Source organism: Sturnus vulgaris, chromosome 3 (genome assembly GCF_052056855.1).
Source record: "Sturnus vulgaris isolate bStuVul1 chromosome 3, bStuVul1.hap1, whole genome shotgun sequence".
NCBI lineage: Eukaryota > Metazoa > Chordata > Aves > Passeriformes > Sturnidae > Sturnus > Sturnus vulgaris.
Genome location: NC_142245.1, coordinates 39773386 through 39794763, shown reverse-complemented (window position 1 = coordinate 39794763; position 21378 = coordinate 39773386). Strand labels below are relative to the sequence as shown.

General features: G+C 37.2%; 1 protein-coding gene across 9 annotated transcripts in view; it reads right to left on the bottom strand.

The window, feature by feature from the left end:
- Positions 1-21378, bottom strand: part of QKI (QKI, KH domain containing RNA binding) — a 155095-nt gene that overhangs the window by 17273 nt on the left and 116444 nt on the right. For 6 of the 9 annotated variants that reach the window (XR_015802298.1, XR_001403066.2, XM_088161412.1 and 3 more), the window contains exons 5-6: positions 4269-4356; positions 1660-1956 (exon numbers count right to left, since the gene is read on the bottom strand). Coding sequence is in view for 7 of the 9 variants with exons in the window: in XM_088161412.1 (XP_088017538.1) it covers positions 1660-1956; positions 4269-4356 (385 nt within the window). In the remaining 2 variants the exon portion in view is untranslated. The remainder of the gene's footprint in view (positions 1-1659; positions 1957-4268; positions 4357-21378) is intronic. The other 3 variants (XM_088161411.1, XM_088161414.1, XM_014875912.2) reach the window with 2 other exon arrangements.

The window sequence follows — 21378 nt, the reverse complement described above, 5'->3', positions numbered from 1 at the left end:
GAGCATGTAACAAAATAAAACTCAATGAAACCCAAATTTAATGCAATTAACTCTATACAATTGCTCAGATAATAGAGCAGATGTATTAAGGGTTATCGATTCTAGGCAGCTAAAGTGGGAGTGGGAGTTTTTTTCCCCACACTCCATTTTCCTTCTTTAAATAACATTTTCTTGATGAGGTGTGTTTTGGGCAATACACCTCACACAGTTAAGCCTGAGAGTATACAACAGTTTCAGATGCCATTTTAGAAGTAATTTTAATTTTTCCTTCCAATCTCTTTATAGAAAATCCTGTGAGAAGTCCAAGTTCCCTGCATTGTAATAAACTTGACTCTGGAATGCTGCATTTCTTTGCTTGCTATTAACTGAACTCAGGAGAGGGGCTTGCCACTAACCACTAACAGTTACTTTGATGAACTCTCTAACTGTGACTTCACCCCAGGATGTACCACAAGTGGACTCTCAGACTGGGGGTAGAGGAGCTAGGGAGAATATTTACATATTTGTGGGAAATTAATAAATGATAATGTAATCCTATGCTTGTGGAATTTTGGCTATGGGTTAACTGACAACAACCATAAGCTGACAGATGTACTGCATACTTTTGTCCTACTATAATTTTTGTTATCGATTCACCAATCCTGCAAGACAGAATTCTGAAATAGATTTTCTTTTTTACTGTACATAATGGGGAAACATGTACACATCCAGATAACTCACTGAGTATTTGTCACGTGAAACACTGATTTTTTTGCAATACTTTCAACAAAATATTGACTTTGAACCTTATTGTCCAGTGTTCATTAGAGATGTTTAGAATTTGTGTAAATCAATAACTGCCACTGAACAAACTAAGATCAAAGTCCTATAAAATCAACATTATGCAGCACCAAGGTCATATGCAATTCAGAACAAACTGAAGAGAAAAGATTATTTAGATTCTGTAGAGGGCAGGGACGGAAGAAACTATTGGAACTGCTTGTTCCATATTGGCCATTTAACTGAATTGCCACGTCTGCTTTATCATTCTTGCCTTCACACACCAAGCCAGTGGTCTGAAATATTAGGAATGATGGACATTTCAGTCCAATGTATATAAAGGAAGGCATCAGTAAAGTTGCTAATTTTATCATCCTTTGGTCAGAACTTGGTTTGTTTTATATTCATTCACTGAAATAATTTTCTGCTCACAATATAATTTAGAGCTTTCTGACACAGAGGAGAGATTTATCAATTGTGTACTAAATAAACAAAAACTCCAACTGAACAAAGACTTTTCCACTCCATCCAGTTTTGCTACTAATACGATATAGCAAAATGAGAAGTCGTCTCTTCCAAAAACTGCTGGATGTAAACTTATGTTAAAGAGAGTACGAACTAATTTGTTATGAATGGGAGCCCAGATGACATGTAACAGACATCAGCTTGTATTTGGCTTTTTTTCCCTTGCCTTTGTACCTACCATCTAATATCATACAAACACGGTGACTTTATCTCTGGTAAATTTATTAAGAGCAGCTCTCCCAGACGATTTTGATACACCTGAAATAAGTTTGCTGCTTCATATTTTTTCATTTGAGCTCCATGAACCTCTACCTCGCAAACACAACAGAAGCACGAGCAACACATTCTCCAGTCATCCACGTACAAAGGTCTTACCTAATACACCACTAGGTTCAATAGGGTACTCAAGGATTGATGTAGCTGGTGCCAGCGTGTAGGGGTATTCATATGGTGTGTAAATGAGACCGGCCTCGGGTCCGGGTGGAACTATTGCAGCGGTGGGATGAGGAGTTCCGTTTGGCATGACAGCGGTTTGTATTTGTCTGATCAAAGGCATTATGGTAGGGCCAGCTGGCGTAGGAGTACGCAGGGCAGCTGGTGGGAGAACAGGCGCAGGCCCAGTGATAATCCTTGGAGCCTGGGCTGTTGCTGCAAGAGAAAAGGCAAGGGCTGCTACAGTAAGCAAAGAAATTCAGAGGAAAGTATGGAGATAGCAGTACAAAACGTGGAAAGAATGGGAAAAAAAGGAAAAAGTAGGAAAGAAGAAAAATAAAAGGAAATCATTAGTACATGCGCTGATCACACAGTGCCAAAGCACACCATTCAAATGCAAATAGCTTTCCATTTTCCAGTGTGATTAAGTATGAACATGCAAAATAAAAAAGCCATTGTAAAACAGTGAGGTAGATTTCTCAAACAGGTTACACAGCACGAAAGCTCCATTTAGACCACATTTCTTCATTTATGCTATCAAGACTGCATGAGACTGAGATGCATGCAGGAAATACAAGGAAAATACTGTCACAATCAAATACAGAGTACAAAATTTAGTGCATCTATAGAGTCCACAGACACTCAGTTATGCAGAGCTGCTGCATGCGTCCAGTTTTTATGGGTCTTAAAATTGTATTTAAACATACACAAAATTCCCATTTCCAGGATCAGTGAGGTTGAAGATGACCTAGAAACATGAACCGGTCCTGTCCTATCCTAACATGAATAAAATAGACTCGAATTTTATTTCCATATAAAATTTCACCTAATATCATACGTCCTTTGTATTAGAATCTCACCATGGCCTTGCTTAAGTTAAAGAAAATAGGTGTTTTTTCCATTTTGGTTTGTTTTTTTTTGTTTGTTTGTTTGTTTTCTGAAGTGATGTTAGCACATTTCATTAAATGTTATTTGAAGGCTGTTAGCAGATCAGATGAACAACAACTTAAGCACTAGCACATCTGCTGGTAATAGTCAATATTAAAGGGTTATAATTTCTGTATCTCTATGCACTACTGTTGATCTACATACATTTAATTTACTAACAGGTACCTTGAAAAGAGAAACGTGGCAAAGTTTTTCAGATTTGAGACTGGTGCATACTTAAAATTATTTTTATTTTTTAAACAAAAAAGCTCAGATAATTTAAAAATGGCACTCAAATACTTTTACTTCCTTTCCTAAACAGAAATAAAGCTTCTACATCTTTCAACTTTTCAGTAAAGTCAAAACACAAAGACTGAAATTGTCCTATCAAATAGTGAGTATTAGTGTGGCTTCCTCTAGTCAAAAAGTAAATAAAAAATTCCATCTTCCCACTTACACTAATATAATAGACCAATGGGAACAGACCAGACAAAGAAATTACTCAAATTAATAAAAAAATTTCTGTGCAAAAGTTTACATCAATTTAAGCTATTCTGAAAGCTATTTTACTCATAAATTTGCAACAATTTAGAGACTACCATATATTTAAAACTGACCTAGCTTTAAATATCATAGTGTTCATTAGGGCTGAAAGATTTACCATTACCATTGTAGTGGTAAAAGCCCTTGCTTACATCTCTTTTCAAATCAGAATAATTACACTGGTGTAAGCACTCTCAAATTGACCTAACTGCATTCCAACCTTTAAATATATTCAATATTGAAATGGGGACTGTGTGGAGAAACAAATTTGCAAATATCAGTAGGCCCTTAGTGAAAAGACTGATTTAACTGTGCTTATATTTGACATCTGTATCAGAGGTACAGAAAAATGAACTTTTGAACAGTGTCAGCAACTATATATTCAGGAGGAGAAATTAGATTTTCAACCAAAGAAAATAATTTGTATAACACATAATAGGTATATGCTTTCATTAGTAGGTGCGTGTAATTAATTTTCAAGTGTAAACTTGTGCATACATGCGTTTGCAAAAGCGTTTTCACACAAATGTAATGGAAGTAATTTTAAAAATGGCTCATTACATCACTGATCCCTGTGAACTCAGCTGTGAAATCTGTTGATGAATTGTTGGTAAAACATAACATTGGGGTACACATGCAAGCAAGATGAAAGGAAGGAATATAAAACAGAAAAATGTATTCACAGTATCCTGAACCTCTGTAACATTTTAAAATTAAATCTCTAAAAATAAAACTGCAAAGGAATCTACTGTCCTTTATATCCTTTAAGGAAAAAATGACTTTAAAATAGAAAAATCCGCTTAAGGGTTGAGGTTTTTTATACTACATATTTGTAAATATTTCAACCCATACATAATGTTAAAAAAATAATGGGGACAAGAAACAAGCTGAAAAAATCCCTCAAACTAACATAACTTATCCCCCTGCTCTTTAGCAGCAGCTACCTATAGTTTTGGTTGGGTTCTTACTGCCTTCCATTCTCCAACATAAGTTGCCACTGTACATTTTCCAAAGGTAGCTTTAAGATTCAAAAACTGCAAACACTTCTATGGCATTGACCCTTGAGCTCATGACATGCTTACGTGATTTGATGTTGGCATCTCTGTAGGTGCCATTCAGAATTGCAAGCTCCATCAGCTGCATCTTTTTAAGGCTGTCTTCTCCTTCTGCCTGCATATGAAAAAATGGGAAGTCAGGATTATGAACTCACTAGTGCACAAGATTTAAGTGACCTAGAATAAAACTGTTCAAGTTCTAACCAAGCAAAATATCTGCTTACCATTAGTCACAAAAGCAGCAAGCTTTGTCAACTTTACCATAAAATTAAATGGAATTTGCCTGTTGACTATCATTAAGTCTTGTTGACAACTATCTTAAAAGAGTTTTGGAAAAGGTTCGTAACATAAATTATAAAAATTAAGGATTAAATATAAATTGCATTTGGTAGAAATAATTTAAGGATTTTTTTTTCTCAAATACATTTTCACATACTTCTAAAGGTATCTTTACAAAAATTGCATTATTGGGCCAGAGGAAGAATACACATCACAAATTTTACACACTGCAATTTATTGCAATTTGCTCCACTATAGGCGATAAAGACTACTGGAGGGTGGGGCAAACAAAAAATTAAACAAATAACTTTGAGTAGCTTTCCAGAGAGGATATTGACAACTGCCCTGAGGCTCATTCTGGAACACGTAGGTGTACTCTGATGAGGTTGTAACTACTATTTACACAACATACACTACTCTTGGGTTTGCTTCAATAAAAAACCATTTCCCTAAAGTTACCTACTCCATTGGTATTGTGCAGGTTGCCTAAATATTAAGCAGTGTTCAGTGGAAGAATGCTCACTTTTTCAGTAAATAATAAAAACATTTCTAACAGTATAATTCCATTTTTAAGACCAGAGATTTTCTGATCAGTTTTTCCAAGAATACTACCATTTGTATAGTCCACACTCTACCAAGCAGAAAATGTGATTATGATACAGGAAACCCAAGAGGGATGGTCAACATCTACTTTAACGTTAGGTTACCATTCCTGCACAGAATGCCACTGCTGAAATTCCTAAGTCAGATGCACAGAACAGCAGCTTTGAGCTGCAATGCACTCTTACTTTGCTAAACTGGATTTCTTACATTTTTACTTATCTAATCACACAATATTTTCCAGGTATTTGGAACAGTATTTCCTAAATTAGTGAGCTTGTTACACATACTTTACTCCCAAACTATGGATTAGTAATTTACTAAAGTCCAAGACAGAAACAGCTTTCAAATTTTATCTAAGCAGATACAGTACTTATTGTGAGGTATGCTCAAGGGCCACAACCCCTTGCAAATGGAACTTTTAGCAGCTGATTTTTATCAACAACTCAAAATCAACATGGTAAGAGGAGTAAACACTGAATTCCTTTCAAATGTCAGAAATTGAAAGTCCCAACTGTAATACTTAGGGCTTGCATAAACACCAAGATTATCATACAGTAAACATTCAGAATATCCTGAAAGTTAGACATTTTCTCTATATGTTAAATACTGTATGACAGGGGAAGCTGACACTAATACTAAAAAAGAAAATACACATTCAATTACCATCTTAACTAGAAATTAACTGTACAGTTAAGTACTGTACTATCCAGAAATGTCAGACACCACAGTCCCATAGTCCCTTTGGAATACAAAATGTGCCAATTCTAGAAATCTTAACATGACACAGAAGAGATTTATCATTTACATGCAAAATAATTTTATCTTCTTTTTTGTAAAAAACTATTTTTCCATTGCATCTTTGATGGTAAATTACCCAGGCAATTGTAACACAATAAAACCAATTCCAAATCTATTTGCCTATCCAGAGCTCACAAATTCTCATCATTGTGGATGCACCTTATCAAAGTTATTTTAGCAATAAAGATTTTTTTAACACATTGATTAATCTTTTCCCCTCCCCTATAAGTTGTACTTTCTCATTTGCTTTGTTTGTATTCATGTATTTATTTGAAAGTGTGTGACAAGAAAACCTCCTCACAATGTCAGCTGCATCTCCCATATAGTTCCATTAATGTTACTAAAATTGCTCACTTCCTCCAAATAAAACCTTCAGGTGATTGATCTACGCCATTAATGACTTTCAGTAAATGCTGAATATTAGACTCCACTTGCTGGGATAATTTTAGTAACCCTAATCCCAGATTTTGCACCACAGTGAGTATTTCCCAATGTAACTATTTACAGGACAATGATTTTAAGACAGAAAATATTTTTACCCTTTTGACATGGTCAAAAGAAGGAGATATAAGTCCAAGTAATCATTCTTACTTGAACATTTTCCTATAGGTCACTACTGCTTTCTATTAGAAAAGATGTTGCAATTCCTAGGCTTTATGAAGCATGTTTATGGAAGTAACAGCAGACTTAATCAAACAAAGCAGACCGAGTCCTTAAGTTTTGAGATTTACTTCTCTAGACTATCCCCAGCAGTTGATAAACTTTTCTTCTTTTAAACAAAACCCCAAAATACAGCTTAAAATTTTCCCTTAAAAACTGTTAGAAGAATCGGAGATGCAAGATGTGGACTTGTATTACCAGACATGAACACTGACTTCCAGCTTCTGGTGCTTTGATTTTTAAAGCATTTATTAGACACAAAACCCCCCCAACCCCAAGGAAAAGCCAATGCCACCACCTTAGCACACAGGTGTAGGGCTGAGCACAAGGCCATGGTTCCGGCTCCTCCCAGAAGATGGCACTGTTTGTTGCACAAAGCCATCTCTGCAGGACACGGGTGCCCAGCACTGCCAGCACCACCCATCCATCCTGCCACTGCTGCCCCAACTCCGGCCACCCCTCGCACCCTACACCTGGAACAGCCACTTGCCACCTCTCCTCATGGTGAAGCCACAGAAGCGGCCAGGACCCTTCGGGGCACACTGTCCTTCACTCTCTGGTACCAAGCTCTCCACTTCATCATCCTCCACCAACAGCCAACCCCTCAAATTTCCAAGAGCTGCGTCAGAGCAAGGGGCACATGTTTTTCCCTGCCCTATCCTCTGGCTTCTTTGCTGACAGATGATCAAATGAGGCACACGAGATCTATCTTAGCTCCAGGCATTCCTGCAGGCACTCTCTGTTCAAGCAAAGAGAGGTTGCTTTGGGGATACAAAGGCAATCTCTAAAGGGACAGTACATTACCTGTACAATAGCTGCAACAAAGCTCAGTCATTTGTACCAAAAGGAAGCTGCTTTGAGCAAACATCAATAAGGTCACTTAAAACCAGATTTGCATTACCAAGTTGAAGCTCAAGTGATTGACTCAAACCTCTCATCCTCTTAAAATCTCCAGTGCTTTCCTTGTATTTATCATGTACAATATAACATGCAGATTAAAAAAAAAAAGCCTTAAATGGTATCTGAAAACGTAATTCTTTAAATGTAAGCAACTACTTGCAAATGCTCACTGAATACAAATACAGAAGAGATGGAAGCAGTAAATCCTAACAAAGCCAACTGTGCACAGACACCACTGGGTGCTGTTCTGTGAACACAGCCTGTAACTCCTCTGTAGCTCAACTGTACCTGGGCTAGCAATAAATAGATCTAAAGGAGACCACATGCCAGTGAGGACTATCATTTTAAGTAATTGCTTTCTAATCTTTATCAGTTTAGGATTAACAGTTGCAAGGCTCAAAACACAAGTGCCACATACATGAAGTCTCTGGGAAACACTTCCCATAAAAACACAATTTCAAACTAAAAAGTGCTGACTATACAAATGCCCAGTAAAAACCACAACTGTCTCCCCTACTTTGGACAATACCGACAGTTTCACCAAAAAATCACGCAGGTTATTATGTAACTGCCATTAGCAAGAGCACGTTTCACGACATGAAATGGGAAGCTTAGATAAAACACTCAAATGAATTCTTTCCATTATCAAATGTCCAGGCTATACTTCAACCTCAGATATTCCAAAACCTTCAGAAAATCCTTTGTTTTTAAGCACTGAAATGCCTCTGATTCTTATGTGCATACGGTGTACCCTGAGGAGTATCACACAGTGTATCTTCTTATTTATACACAAAACATACATACACTAGATACATTTGTTATCCAGGTGGAAGACAGACAGGCATGCAGACTCCAAAGGTAAATGCCTTCATTGTGTAATATCAATGAAGGACTTCAGCAGATGACAATAGTTTTCAGAGGTGAAAGGTGCACTGTTAGATTCTGTCAACTCTGAGAAGCCTGTAATAAATTACAGCAGAAAAGGAAAGAAAGATACTATTTAAAAGAAGGATTAAGTGGCAGTGTTTAGGATAGAGCAGAGATCCATAAGCTAGACCTATGGAGACAGCCAGTGGCCATGCTGCCCTACTATACGTATATGCTGCCAGGCCCAAAAGGAACATCACTGCAGCTCAGGTAATTCAGAAACCAAACAATCCACTCACTTGTGTCACAGCTGGGATACCTTATCCTGACAGAGCTGCTTGAGCCTTGCAGTCTCATAGACATAACTCCCAAAATGTTCTCTGATTTTCATTATTACCAGGGCTGGAAAGGAAGGCTTTCAACCTATCTCTACAAACACAGCTGCTTTCCCCATATAATACTCAATTTTCTTTTAAAGTAACTGCTTTGGAAAATATAACAAATACACATTTTTTCCCTACATTCATAACAAATAGATCCTGATATTTAGGTGGTGTTAGTGACTTTCACTGACAGTCTAGCTTCCAGATGTCACGCATTTTGGATGACGTTTTTGCAATCCTGTCACATCCCTGTACTTCAGCTGAATTCTCACGAACTGAAGTGAGCCCAGCCCTAGGAAAGGCAGCAGACAGTTTTATTATTTTGCACAAAATGCAGAGAAGTCTGGCTTTGGGGACCAGTTCTTTATAAGCTTTTCCACGGCTGTCGTTTCAGGCTCAGAGCAGGAGCAGGAAGAGAAAATGGTGGCAAAGCAAAGCGACATCCAGATCAGCCAGGAACACAAAGGCCAAAACCCAGTCTCCATCTTCCCCTGCCAAGTGCAGCAGGCCTGTCCCACCGGGCTCATGGAAAGAATGACCAGGGGCCCCAAAGAGCACTCGTCTCCCAGGCAGCTCCGCAACCTTTCATGCAGAGCCGGGCTGCCTCCCTGCCTGCTCCACGCCACCGCTGCCTGGACAGCAGCTCTCACCAGCACCCTCCGAGAGAACTCTTCCAGCTACCTAACCTTTTGTCCAAATCCATGCACCCTTCTACACATTTGCTTCAAGTAGAGAGAATTCTCCTAAGAACACACTATATTTTTCAGAACGCAGGTAAAGCAATAAATAATTTTACATGCACTCCAAGTAGAAGGGCAGAGCACTTGGCAGTTATGGAAGAACACTATACTAATGAACAAGAATAAATACTTAAAACTCTTCCTCAAATAGAAAAGTAATTTAAAATTGCCACATAAAATAAACATAACTTTTTTACCACCTGGAAATACACACATTAAATTATTCTTTAGACTGCCTATCTGCATAGTATAAGCCATCTACTATTTACCAATTCAATAGGAATTTTGGTAAAACGCAGTAACACTACTGAAATATTTTACTGTCATTGATCTTATGCTACTTATCCAAGAGGCAGTGCAGCTCCTCAGGGGTCTGTCACCCTGCCTTCCCGCAGTCCCCAGCTGCTCTACAGCCCAACAGCTGCAGCTTGGAGGCTTGCACTGTGACACTGGCTGGACTCTCCAGGCTCTAGAATGCTTTTATCTCCCTGACAAAGAAAAATCTTCCACTGCAATTCACTTGTAGATCAGTAAGGATTCCTAACATACCATATGACAGTCAAACAGTCTTTACACATGAATGTCTCCATTCAGGGACAAAAACCTTCCATTCATAATTTATAAACAAAAAATCCTTACAAACATTATGCTATGAATTCCTAGACACACATACTCAGATATCAATATATTGTAAAATATACTACAAAGGCTAAAACACATTGGAATGTTTCATACTGAAGTATATATGCTTAAAATCCATGTTTGGAAAATCTTTCTTTTCATATCAAAGTTGTTGGAAGTGATGTATCTATAGCAACAAAATGCTAGACAAGATGACAGGTAACTAGATGTAAAAGACAAAGAAAGGAGCTTTTTTTCTAAGACTCTGAATGGGAGTACCTCAACTATTAATCAATTACCTAGAGCAAGAGATTAGATTTTACTTTTGTAAAGGCTTTCAGTTCTGTAATTTACACTATTACTCAGTATTGAAGAAAACATCTCATCCTCCCTTTCCCTCAAAAAATCTGGCAGAGACCTTCAAGTTTCCCATGCCCAGAATGTAAATATTGATAGTTAGAAGTTGCTAGCAAACATGTAACAGACTTTCTCATCCTTGATTATACACTTCTGTGGGTGATGGAGCAGAAACACTACACCATAGCTTTATTTGTTCTGAGAGGAAGTGGTCAAAGAAAGAAGTCTTTTCTGTCACAGTATGGCATCTATTCTTATATTAGAGGAAACGTTCCCAAATACTTTTGAGACAAAGACTTCCAGACCAGCCATATTTCTCAGAGTCCTGTATGTCATCAACAGTCCTATGGCACCGAACAGGTGGTAAAACTATAGCTCAGTTATTCCTCTATTTTCTTTTCAACACTGACATACACTGCTATGGCTATGAGGACAGGCAAAGATAAATTAGCATCATTATTTCTTCTGGGCAACAGAGTCTGCTTATCTTCTTCAAAGCCAGCTCTCAGTTCAAATGATATGCAAAGAAGACTTGTGCTGTTTCACTTGACAAATTCATTGGTCATAATGTTAAAGATACACTAGGGGAAAAAGGCAGCCTATCTTTTTACACTTCCCATCACCTTATCTGACATATCCCTGTTTAATCATGATACTTGGCTTACCAGTAATACTTTTGAGAATCCTGATGCCCTCCCCCACTTTCCATTTCTGCAGGAAGAAAATACAGATAAAGTACAGAAAATTGGCACATAGCGTGTTTTACAAGCTAGACTGAAATACAGCACCAGTGGAACTTACAAGTTTGCTTCACCATATATATCCCCTAGATACTAGCTGGTAGCACACTGGGGTGGGGGAAACTTTGCTTGACCTTAACAGGTCAACATTTCTTTAGGATAGATGTGATGGGTTCATATTTAAATCAAAGTTTTGGACTTTGAAGGGGGGAAAAGAAGGTTACCTAGATAGGTTAAATCAGACCCTCAACAATACTTAATTTCAGAATTTTTTTTTTTTTGCTTTGCCTTTTTTTTAATCCTTTTAATTATCATTCCTATTTTCCTTGCACATCTGCTTTAACGTTCTTAATAAAATCTGTGATATCTCCACACCACATTAGAGAGCTTCAGCAATTCACAAAGTTCCAGAACAGGAATGTTTCTTTCATGACACAGATACACACACTAAGCCCCAGAAAGTTCTGAAGGAAAAAAACAAATTTTTACAGTACATTCTAAAATGTTTTTTAAAGGCAGAAGAATACTGAGATGTGTTCAGATTTACTTGCTAGCATAGACATCTGCTGATATTTGTACTGAGATTCAAATAAAATACCTACCAATCTAAAGCCATCTATGCAATCTAAAGCATTAGACCTATTTTTAGAAACGTGCAAGACCAGCTTAAAAACTTGCAGAGCTGAACACTTTACTTTTGGTATTTCTAGTTTTGGAATGCTAAACACTGAAAAGTCCCTCTCTCTTGTTAGTTCAATTCTGAAAACAGCAGTTAAACTATAAGCACACTGAATGAGATAGTACCAGGAAAGCCTCTCGTACAAATTTCCCACATATGGCTCTACCAGCAACATTCTGAGTTCCATGAGCATCCTAGGAATCTGAAGAGAGCAGAATGCAAACACAACCTATATTATGCAGGTCTTTATTCCAGCTGTAGCCTTTGGAATAGGCTGAACAGTGCCAGAACACTCAGACAGTGTTGACACATTCCACTTTCATCAGGACAAACTCATTAACCCATCCTGAGTTTTAAGTAAATTATAAAAACAATTTAATTAATAAATGCTATAAAATTACCTAGGATCAAGGTGATTGTTCTAACACTTACAAATTAGAGGCAGTTGTTACAAATAGAACAATGGAATGATTAATTAAAATATTTACAGTTAAGTGTAGCCTGACCTGTAACATTTATTTTCCCTCTGTCATCCTAGGAGGTCTCTATTCAAAGTTTGAGTTTATACGCTCCAAATAGCTATAAATTCCCCTGAACTGCAAAGACACCTAACTCAAATATTGGAGCTGGTGGGGACATGGGGGACAAGATGGGACTGGAGACATAGAGAAGCCCATTTAAGGGTTTCAAAACTAGAATTTTGTTGCAAACTGAAGAGATCTCAATGCCACAGTTTTCTTTCCAGCTATGCTAATGGTTTACTACATAAACAAAGCCTTTCATTTTCAAAATGGCACTGAGATCTGACTGCATGTTTTCATATGGAAAACATGTCCAGTATGTTTTGAATCTGTTCCCACCCAGAAATCATAAAAAAAAGCAAGAAAAATGACGTTTCATATAAAATTTAGTAACCAAGAAAGAAAGTGAGGATTTTCTCTTTAGAGCAACAGAAGAAAACTAACTGCTGGTGACAGGGAGCACAAAGACTGTTGCTGTGAATTAGTACACATCTTTCAAGTGTATCTTCTCTCAGGTGTTTCATTAAAGACAGGATTCAGGGCTGCACACTACCACATGGGAATTCAAGCTGCAGTAGTAACTTCAAAGACATTTTAATCTTCAGCATGAAATGTCCTAAAAATATAATACTGACTAATTAAAATAAACTACTTTATTACAATATGGACTGAACCCATGAATTGTTTAGGCTTTTCCAGCTTTAAAATGTTAGTATTCAGGGAGCAACGGTCTTCCAATAGCTTCTTCAACTGTCACACTTACTGCTCTACTCATCCTTTCAACAGAAATCATGACAGCTAAATGTGATACAGAAAATTGCTTCTGCATTTCACCTACACTCCCTTTTGTAAAAGATTCGCATTAATGGTTTTATTTTCAAAATAACTGTTTTCTGTACACACACAACCTCTAAGGTCGAGGCATGCAATGACTGTTTCATTCAGAACTTTATATAAAGCTACCATCGTGAGAAACAGAATTGTTTTAAACGTAAGATGCCCAAAAAATCAGATTTAAGTTTTACATTTTCAATCCAACTAACAAAACAGATTATTGGAAGTTTAAAAGGAGATGTGCACTCATTATATACTTGCAGTAATTTTCAACAGCTGCTAAAAAGTGAATGAGTACTAAAAGCTCACAATTATTTCCAACTGCTTACATGTGTATGAGCTGAATCTAACACCACATGTGTGTCTCGTGCACTGGACTGGTACTCTAATACCAATGTTTAAATATTGTTTAAAAATTGAAATTGGCTCTTCCATAAACACCACTGTTTATGGAAGTTTTTTTTAATGGAAGTTCAGTCTCCAGTTCTTGAACTCTCAGAGCTGATGAAGTCCAGAAGAAGGGGGTGATGGTATTCCAACTGGCCAGTCTCCTCTTATATGGCTACTAAAACTCTCTTTCACACAGCTTAAAAATACAGAGAAGTGTAAAAACTAACTGTGTGTGTTCTCTTTAGGGAACAAATATGCCAATCATATGACCTTCCTGCTCGAGGCAGTGTGTTGCTAGGGAAAGAGCTTTCTCTGCTATTTACTGAGCCTTCTTTTCAGCTTTTAGAGACCGGCCAAGCCTTGTTTTCCACAGACAGGAGCGCTGCCTGGCAGGGATGGACACAAAGGGCCTTTGAGGAGCACCTCTCCCCCAGGGAGCCACACCACTGCCGGGCACACCTGACCACTCACCGCATTCCCTCCTCCTCCAGACACAGCCCTATCCCGTGGCTACTGCACTGGGAGGGTGGCCAGGGACCTTCCCTGTCTCCAGGAGAGGCAGAGCCAGTCTGGCTGCCCGAGCTGCACACAGCAGCCACAGGTGTGTGTGTGCTGGGAGGTGTCCATCACTTCTGAGCATCCGGCAGCAAAGCACAGGTTTGATCACAAAGTGACACAAGGCAGCTCTCTGACTCCTGACAGCCCTGAAAAATTATTCATGCTGTCACTCAGGAGCTGAGGAAAGGCACGCAAGTTCTGCCTATCAGTTTGTATCGCTATTTTGTTTCTGCATAACATAAATTCAGCAATAAAAACATTTTTAAAAGCCTTTCAAGATAGTCTCAATTTGCCAAAATACTTCTGACATCTGCAAATATTACGTTAAAATATATATGCAACAGTTTTTAATTTTTTAATCAATTCTTTTAAACTTATTAACTTCAGTTACAAAAGATTAGTGGATTCTTAGTATATCATGCAAATCATGCAACATACTTCTGTTTCTTGTACCTATTCCCGAATAACAGAAGTAATGTTAATTTGACTTTTTTTTTGAAATGTAGTCACGTAATTTTCCAGTGTAATCACCCAGAATAATTCAAACATACACAAGTCTTGTTTTAATTATTCATCATAGTTCTTGGGGGAAAAAAATGGAACCTGAAGCTGGAGTGTCAAAGAAAATTAAACCAACTTCATGTTTGAAGATATTCACCTTTTGGGCTTTGGGAATTAATCACATACCTTAAGATCAGTATTTCTCATCCAGGTTCTGACAAATAAGAACCACCTATTTTTCATACTATATTAATATGCAGTAAGTTTCTTATGATATTCTACTTTGTATATGAGATTTTATTCTGCTAGGTTTTAAGACCAGATTACAAATACTTATTACTGAAAATAGAGGACATCAGCAGTAACAAAAAATTTAGTTTTGGAAGTATTCCTAGTGCTTTAAAAAAATACACCTTACATTCTGAAAAAAGATACCAAATTGCAATAAGAATACCTTTCTGTTATCCACCGATGTGTAAAAGAAATAGATAACTTTCCTATAACTTGTTAAATTAAAAAACCCAACCAAACAAAAAACCTCAAAGAGCAAAGAAACACCCCGAACCAAACCCCCCGCCCCCCACTCGCTTCCCTTCCCTCCCCCACTAAATGAAACAACTGTTTTTATAAAAAGTTTTCTGGGATCTGCTGTAAAACCTACAGATCATTCCCCCCTGCCCAAGACTGTTATTTATGCATGGCATCCGAATAAACTCTACCAGTTTTGTATGTGGGCCATGTTTCAGAACTCTCTCTCTCACAAACAAGTACAGGTTATGACAGCTCACATGTAGAAACCAGACCGTGGTGTAGCAAACATCTTCTGTTTGGAAGGTACTGGGATCATGAGGCACCTGCCTAGAGAGACTTGTCAAAATGAAGGACTGGTTAACCTATTTGTAAAATCCCCAAAGAAATTACTGACCAGAATTTTTTCATCTCTTTTTTCCCCTAAAATCCTACATTACCAAAACCAACTAATTATAATTTATTTTCTATATAATAATTTAGCCTATATGATAAGACAATTAAGTCCTTTAAGTGTAATCTTCTGTCCTAGAATGAGAGAAGTATGTATCAGGCCTATCTTCAATAATTAATTTGACCATTCTTCCCTGCTGTTCTACACACTAATTTAAAAACCTGCCTCCTCAGCAGACACAGACACTAAAGTAACCATTTAGCAGGACTCACAGTATAAATTTGATCAAATTTCACTGCAAGTTAAAGGCTATACTGGGACAGAATTCAAGACCTCTGTGCTTCTCTTTGTTGCTGATCATTGCACATTTTACAGTGTTGCATCTGAACAGCTTGCTACAGACTCTGGATCATATATTACACCAAAACTTCATTTAATGGTTTTCCTTTTTCATTTTCTAAGCAGCTGGGTACTGGAACTGTGGCTGAAACAAACTGCAGCCACTGAGCCATCTTAGATCAACGCTGTCATGTTATGCTAAGGAAACCATTCTTGACAGGATACTTCTGCAACACTTCTATGTAGCATCTCCCCTGAAACTTCTAACCAACCTTAAATGCCAGATGCATATTGTAGGACCTTTGTAGTGAACATGCATCGTTGGTATTAAAAAAATTAATCCACCCTAATAACATCAAACTGTTCAGTGGTCACTTAATTTCTTCCTACACATTCCCTACCAGTGCCTTGCCCTTGACTCTCACTACTCCGTATTGTATTGATATGAAATTTCCACCTGCTTTCTGAGTGACCCTTGAGTCCTGTTAAACAAGTAACACTGTCCCATTTCTAGATTTCTGACTCAATTCTTCACATATTTCATGGTTCTCTGGTTCTCTAAATGTTTATTAACGTTAATCCAATTTTTAGGAGAAACAAATTTAGACTTAGATGTTAAAAATATGAAGAATTGAATTGTCTGAGACTGTAGAATTATACTTTTGTATTGTAGTAGACAAGGTGCACAACCATAAGCACAAGCAGCTTAAAATATATTTTCTACTACAAGACAAATCACCTTAGTGCCTCTTAATCTCCTGAGCCTCAGAATCTCATGAATATTTCAAAATAATACCTAAATTCACACAGTCTCTAATTTTATGGACTATATTCTTATACACAGCACTTTGCAGTAAAAACCTCCCTTAATGCGAGTAAAGACTAATATGTAGGAAGAAAAATCCAAAACCAGAAAAAGCGTATTTTAAGCTTTCAGTTACATGACGTGGCTGAGAAAGTAAGAAGAAAACCTAAAAAGTGATGTAAATTTTTGGGCACTCAGTATAACTGAAGAATATTCATTTACTCAGCATTAATGAGAACAGACAAATGAAGTTCTTTTCCTTAAGCCAAGGGAAATAAGGACAAAGGTTCAAAAGGTGTGAAAAGCAAGGCATATAACTCTGAAGTGATTCAAATGAACGGATAAATTAAGAGAATTTTGTTTCCAGTACGTATAAAAATAAGTTGCTGTGCATCTGTGCATGATTGAGTTCAGAAAGTTAAGACTTGGAAAAACAGGGGATGGAATGGGAATCAATCAGACAGAAAACTTAGGGAGAATAATTTCAGAGGAAACAAGTTCAGACAAGTTTACCTAGCAAATACAACAGTCGATTCCAGAATGTATAAAAAAAAAAAAAAAAAAAAAAAAAAAGCCATCCTTAAGACTTTTTCCCAGGCTACAAATTAGTTCAGGATGATTAAGCTGAGGTTTTACAATGCTGTCAAAGGAGTCAAAAATTATTTTTCAAGAGGTAAAAAGCCTCTCACAACTGGTACTCCTGTGGTACTTTAAGCCAATTTAGCTAGTGCTGGTCACAGTCCTACTCTTTCCTTACTGTTGCTCTCCTCTATCTTTCACTGTACCCAGGACTGAACCATGCCAACCTGCTCATCTGGGAACACTTTTTTATTTCATGTATATTTTTCTGCCAGGTTACAAAACTGAAAGAGCTCACTGCAGACTCATCAGTAAGGGAGGAGAGAGTGATGGGAGCTGACACCTCAGTGTGCCAACTGGACTCAGTTCCATGTGCAATCGGGAGTCTTAGTCTTGCTAATTCTGAAACCCAGCAGTTTAAGCTTCTTTTCCAACTGGAAACCACCACCTGACAACTAAATGGATTTTTTTCCATATCAAAATATTCCATTTTGTTTTTCTTAGTCCTTATTCTCCTACAATTTTTTTAATAGTTTTTGCCCATTTCTTTACTTACAATCATTCTCCTTTCTTTCTTTCTTCTCTCTTGATGCCAACCTTCAGTGGAGAAAAAATATTACAGTTTCTCTTGGCCAAGCATACTGATCACACTCCTCTAGGTTACCTTAAACTATCAGAAGTGTACTCCTACATTTGTAGATTTGTTCATAAGGAGCAATGACTACAATCTCAACCATTTACCTACTACACACTGATATTCTGCAGACATCTTTGAACTTCTTTGGTATTTCTAAAAGCAATAATTTCTAAAAAAAGTAATTTTAAACCTCTAAAAACATCATCATCCTAAACTGGCAATTCTAACACCTTATACCAGCAACTTTAAATCTGTAGCAATTAAATAGTGCATCCAGTACTTTAAAAGCTCCATGTTAAGAAACTGGAAATATTGCTTGGTTTGATAGTGTGAGGACTCTACAAAAATCAGTTTCCTTATTGATTTTTTTTTTTCTTGTGTATTATATTCTTCTATAGAACTACCTCTAGTGGAGCTTCTGATTTTTTTTTAGCCAAGAATTGTATAATTTAAGATTATGCATTTTGTTTTCATGTCTCTGCATGCAATGTTAATTTTAGCATAACAGTACATAAACACTTCTGACCTGGAGTTCAGATACCCACAACACGCATGCAAAGAAGCTGCTCTCAAAAATTTACAAGTTAGTAAGTGAAAAAAATGCAGAAAGAAATAAATTGTTGGAATCTAAAGATCAAAGGCAAAAATAACAGCGTCCCAGCAGAAGCAGAATTAAATGAAGACTGGATAAAAATACTTTCGAGAGAGGTTATCAGAAAAGAGGGAGTGCCCAGAGAAGAAACAGCTGCTATCCCTACTGGTCTAGCAGCATGTACATTTCTTTGATTCTCTGGATTCCTGGACCAGGCAGGAGCCAAGAACCCTCAGAATATAACAAATCAAACACAGAGAACAAGTACTTTGCATAGCTTCCCTCCCACTTGTTCCCCATTATGGTATTCCCACCTTTTCTGTGTGCATGTCCCTGACACTTCCTCTGTGTTCTCCGGTGCCGGGTGAGACATTCAACAAGGTGATTTACGTGTCCAAAACCCCCAGAAAATTTGAGAGTTGCTTTTCTAGAACTTAGAAAATAAAATCGGCTCACAGAAAAATCTGGTGCTTTTTTTATTATATCCATCCACAAATTCATTAGCTGTGGCTTCATTCAGGAGTGAAGCAGAAAGCAGACTTTTGCTTTTGACATGAAACAACAGGCTCTTCACAAGCTCATGAAAACATACTTTAGCTGGAATCGGATTCAGATCTAAGCTGGTCCATCTCAGTTTTACCTAAAACCAGACTTTTTTCTGAATGCCATATTTTTAGAAGGTTAAACAATAAGGTTTCTCCTACACTGCTCATGAGGTAAAGGACAGAATATCCTCCAAATGAAATCTCCATCTTCTTTCAGGTAATTTGCCTGATGTATGTTTTCATGTGCTCTGGAGAAGGATGTTTCTGATGTGACCAATCAATAAGTTTTAGGTTATGAAAATCCTTCATTAAAAAAACCCTAAGTAATATACTAGGCAACAATTCTCACCTTCCTCTTAAAGAGGTACTGAAAACTAAATTCATACTGTGTAGCCCAGATTCAGTTATCAGTACTTTTTAAATATCCCTATCTCAACATCTGACATAGCCAAAAAAAATCCCACCAGTTTAAGCTTTTCCTGCACTCTCACTGCCAGTTATTTTCATCTCAGTTTTGCAAGTCAAGCAGAGAGGAGAAGAGGAAGAATGAACAAGATAGGATATAATCTAGGTCTCAATCAAACCCCACAACCTATGGAACTAAAATTCTAAAATGCAGGAAAAAAAAATCCCAGAGTATGAAATCTGAAAGGTATTGGAGCTAAGGATCTAAGTGATGCACTCAGTTCAACCCAGTATCCCAAACAGTCCTCTGTAGCATTACATATATATGTATACATATATTTTAATGCTGATAATATCCTCTAAACATTTAGCAACCCTCTTATAATACAGAATGTAGAAGTTTTAATAGTTTCAATTTCTCAAGCAACTTCACAAACACTTAGATAAAATTTGTATTTTATTGTAAATATTTATTAATATTTTATTATAATTTTTTTTCTTCCAGTAACTCCTCCAAGAAATAAGAAAGTAAGGGGGTGGGGATCAAGTCTGGAAGGAAACAATTCCCTGGCAACATTTCTCTAAATAACTTGAAATGAACAGTTAAAATTTTGAGTATTAGTAAGAGTAAATGCTGCTCTTATTGTCTTCTAATTTCTTTGGAGATATTGCTAAAGTTTCACAGAAACAGTACCCTGAGGCCACCAAACAGCTTCAGCTGCATCATTAGTAACAGTTCAGGAATTTGTTAGAACTTAGCAGCTGTTCAACCACTGAATCACCAGCACAAATTTACTATTTTCCTTTGCTAATTTACAGGATTCCTGCTAGTGATGTAAGATTATATCAAGGAGCTCTAACCGTATTTTTATGGCTTTAAACTAAAGTTAAAATTACTGCCATTACGGCAATACTGCTCTCTTTTTAATTAGTTCCACCTCCATATCCTAATACTTATGATGAGTAAAGATTTGAGATATGTACTAGAAAGGATCACAAGGCAACATTTAAGCCTTAAGCTATATAACCAATATAAATTATTTTGGGAAAAATATTGCATACTGCTTCAGATATGACACGTCCTTGAGTATACACTTTTAAAGCTAGCTTTAAGGTATTCAAGCACGTATAACCTTTGCTATTTCTTTAAGTTACTGTATCTGGAAGCGGCTGGGAGAGCATTAACACATGCTTCCAAACAAGCCGAGCAAAACCCCGGCCATCAGTTCTTGCACAGCTACTACAGCTGACTTCTTGAGCACAGCTGAAGGTTAAACAAGCATAAGTGATGTTCATCACTTGAGGCACTTGTGAAAGCACCAAGTCCATCTTCTCACATTTCAATAGCATCGGTGCTGACAAAGAAGTCAGCGGGTCAAAGCCCAGCTCCCTTTAGAGAGAAGGCAGGCAGGCCTGAGCTGGGAAAACATTTACATGTGACCCGAGGAAAAAAACAGTTTGAAGGGCCATAGGACCTTATTTGTTTTCCAAAGAAACCTCAATGCCCTCCCTCCCCTTTCAGAAGCAGATCTGACAAGTGTTGTAATAAATATTACATGCACAGAGGAAAGTTGAAATCAATAGCAGGTTAATGTTTATTGAAACAATACAGAGGACCATTTTTAATAGCATTACTTGAAAATAGATCTAATCTGGCAAAGGAAATTCAATTTATGTTTAGAGCAATCAGATGTTGCTTTTTACTCTGGGGATTTGTTGCAAACTATGTCTCTCAAAATGTGCTTACTGTACTGTATTTAGCAGAAACAGTTTAGCCTTAATAAGCTGATAGTCTGCAAGGGAGCATGGATCAACTTATTCTCATTAAGAATGTAAGCAGCTTTCTAACAGCCCTCTTTGCTGTTCAGCCCATGCCAGAGAA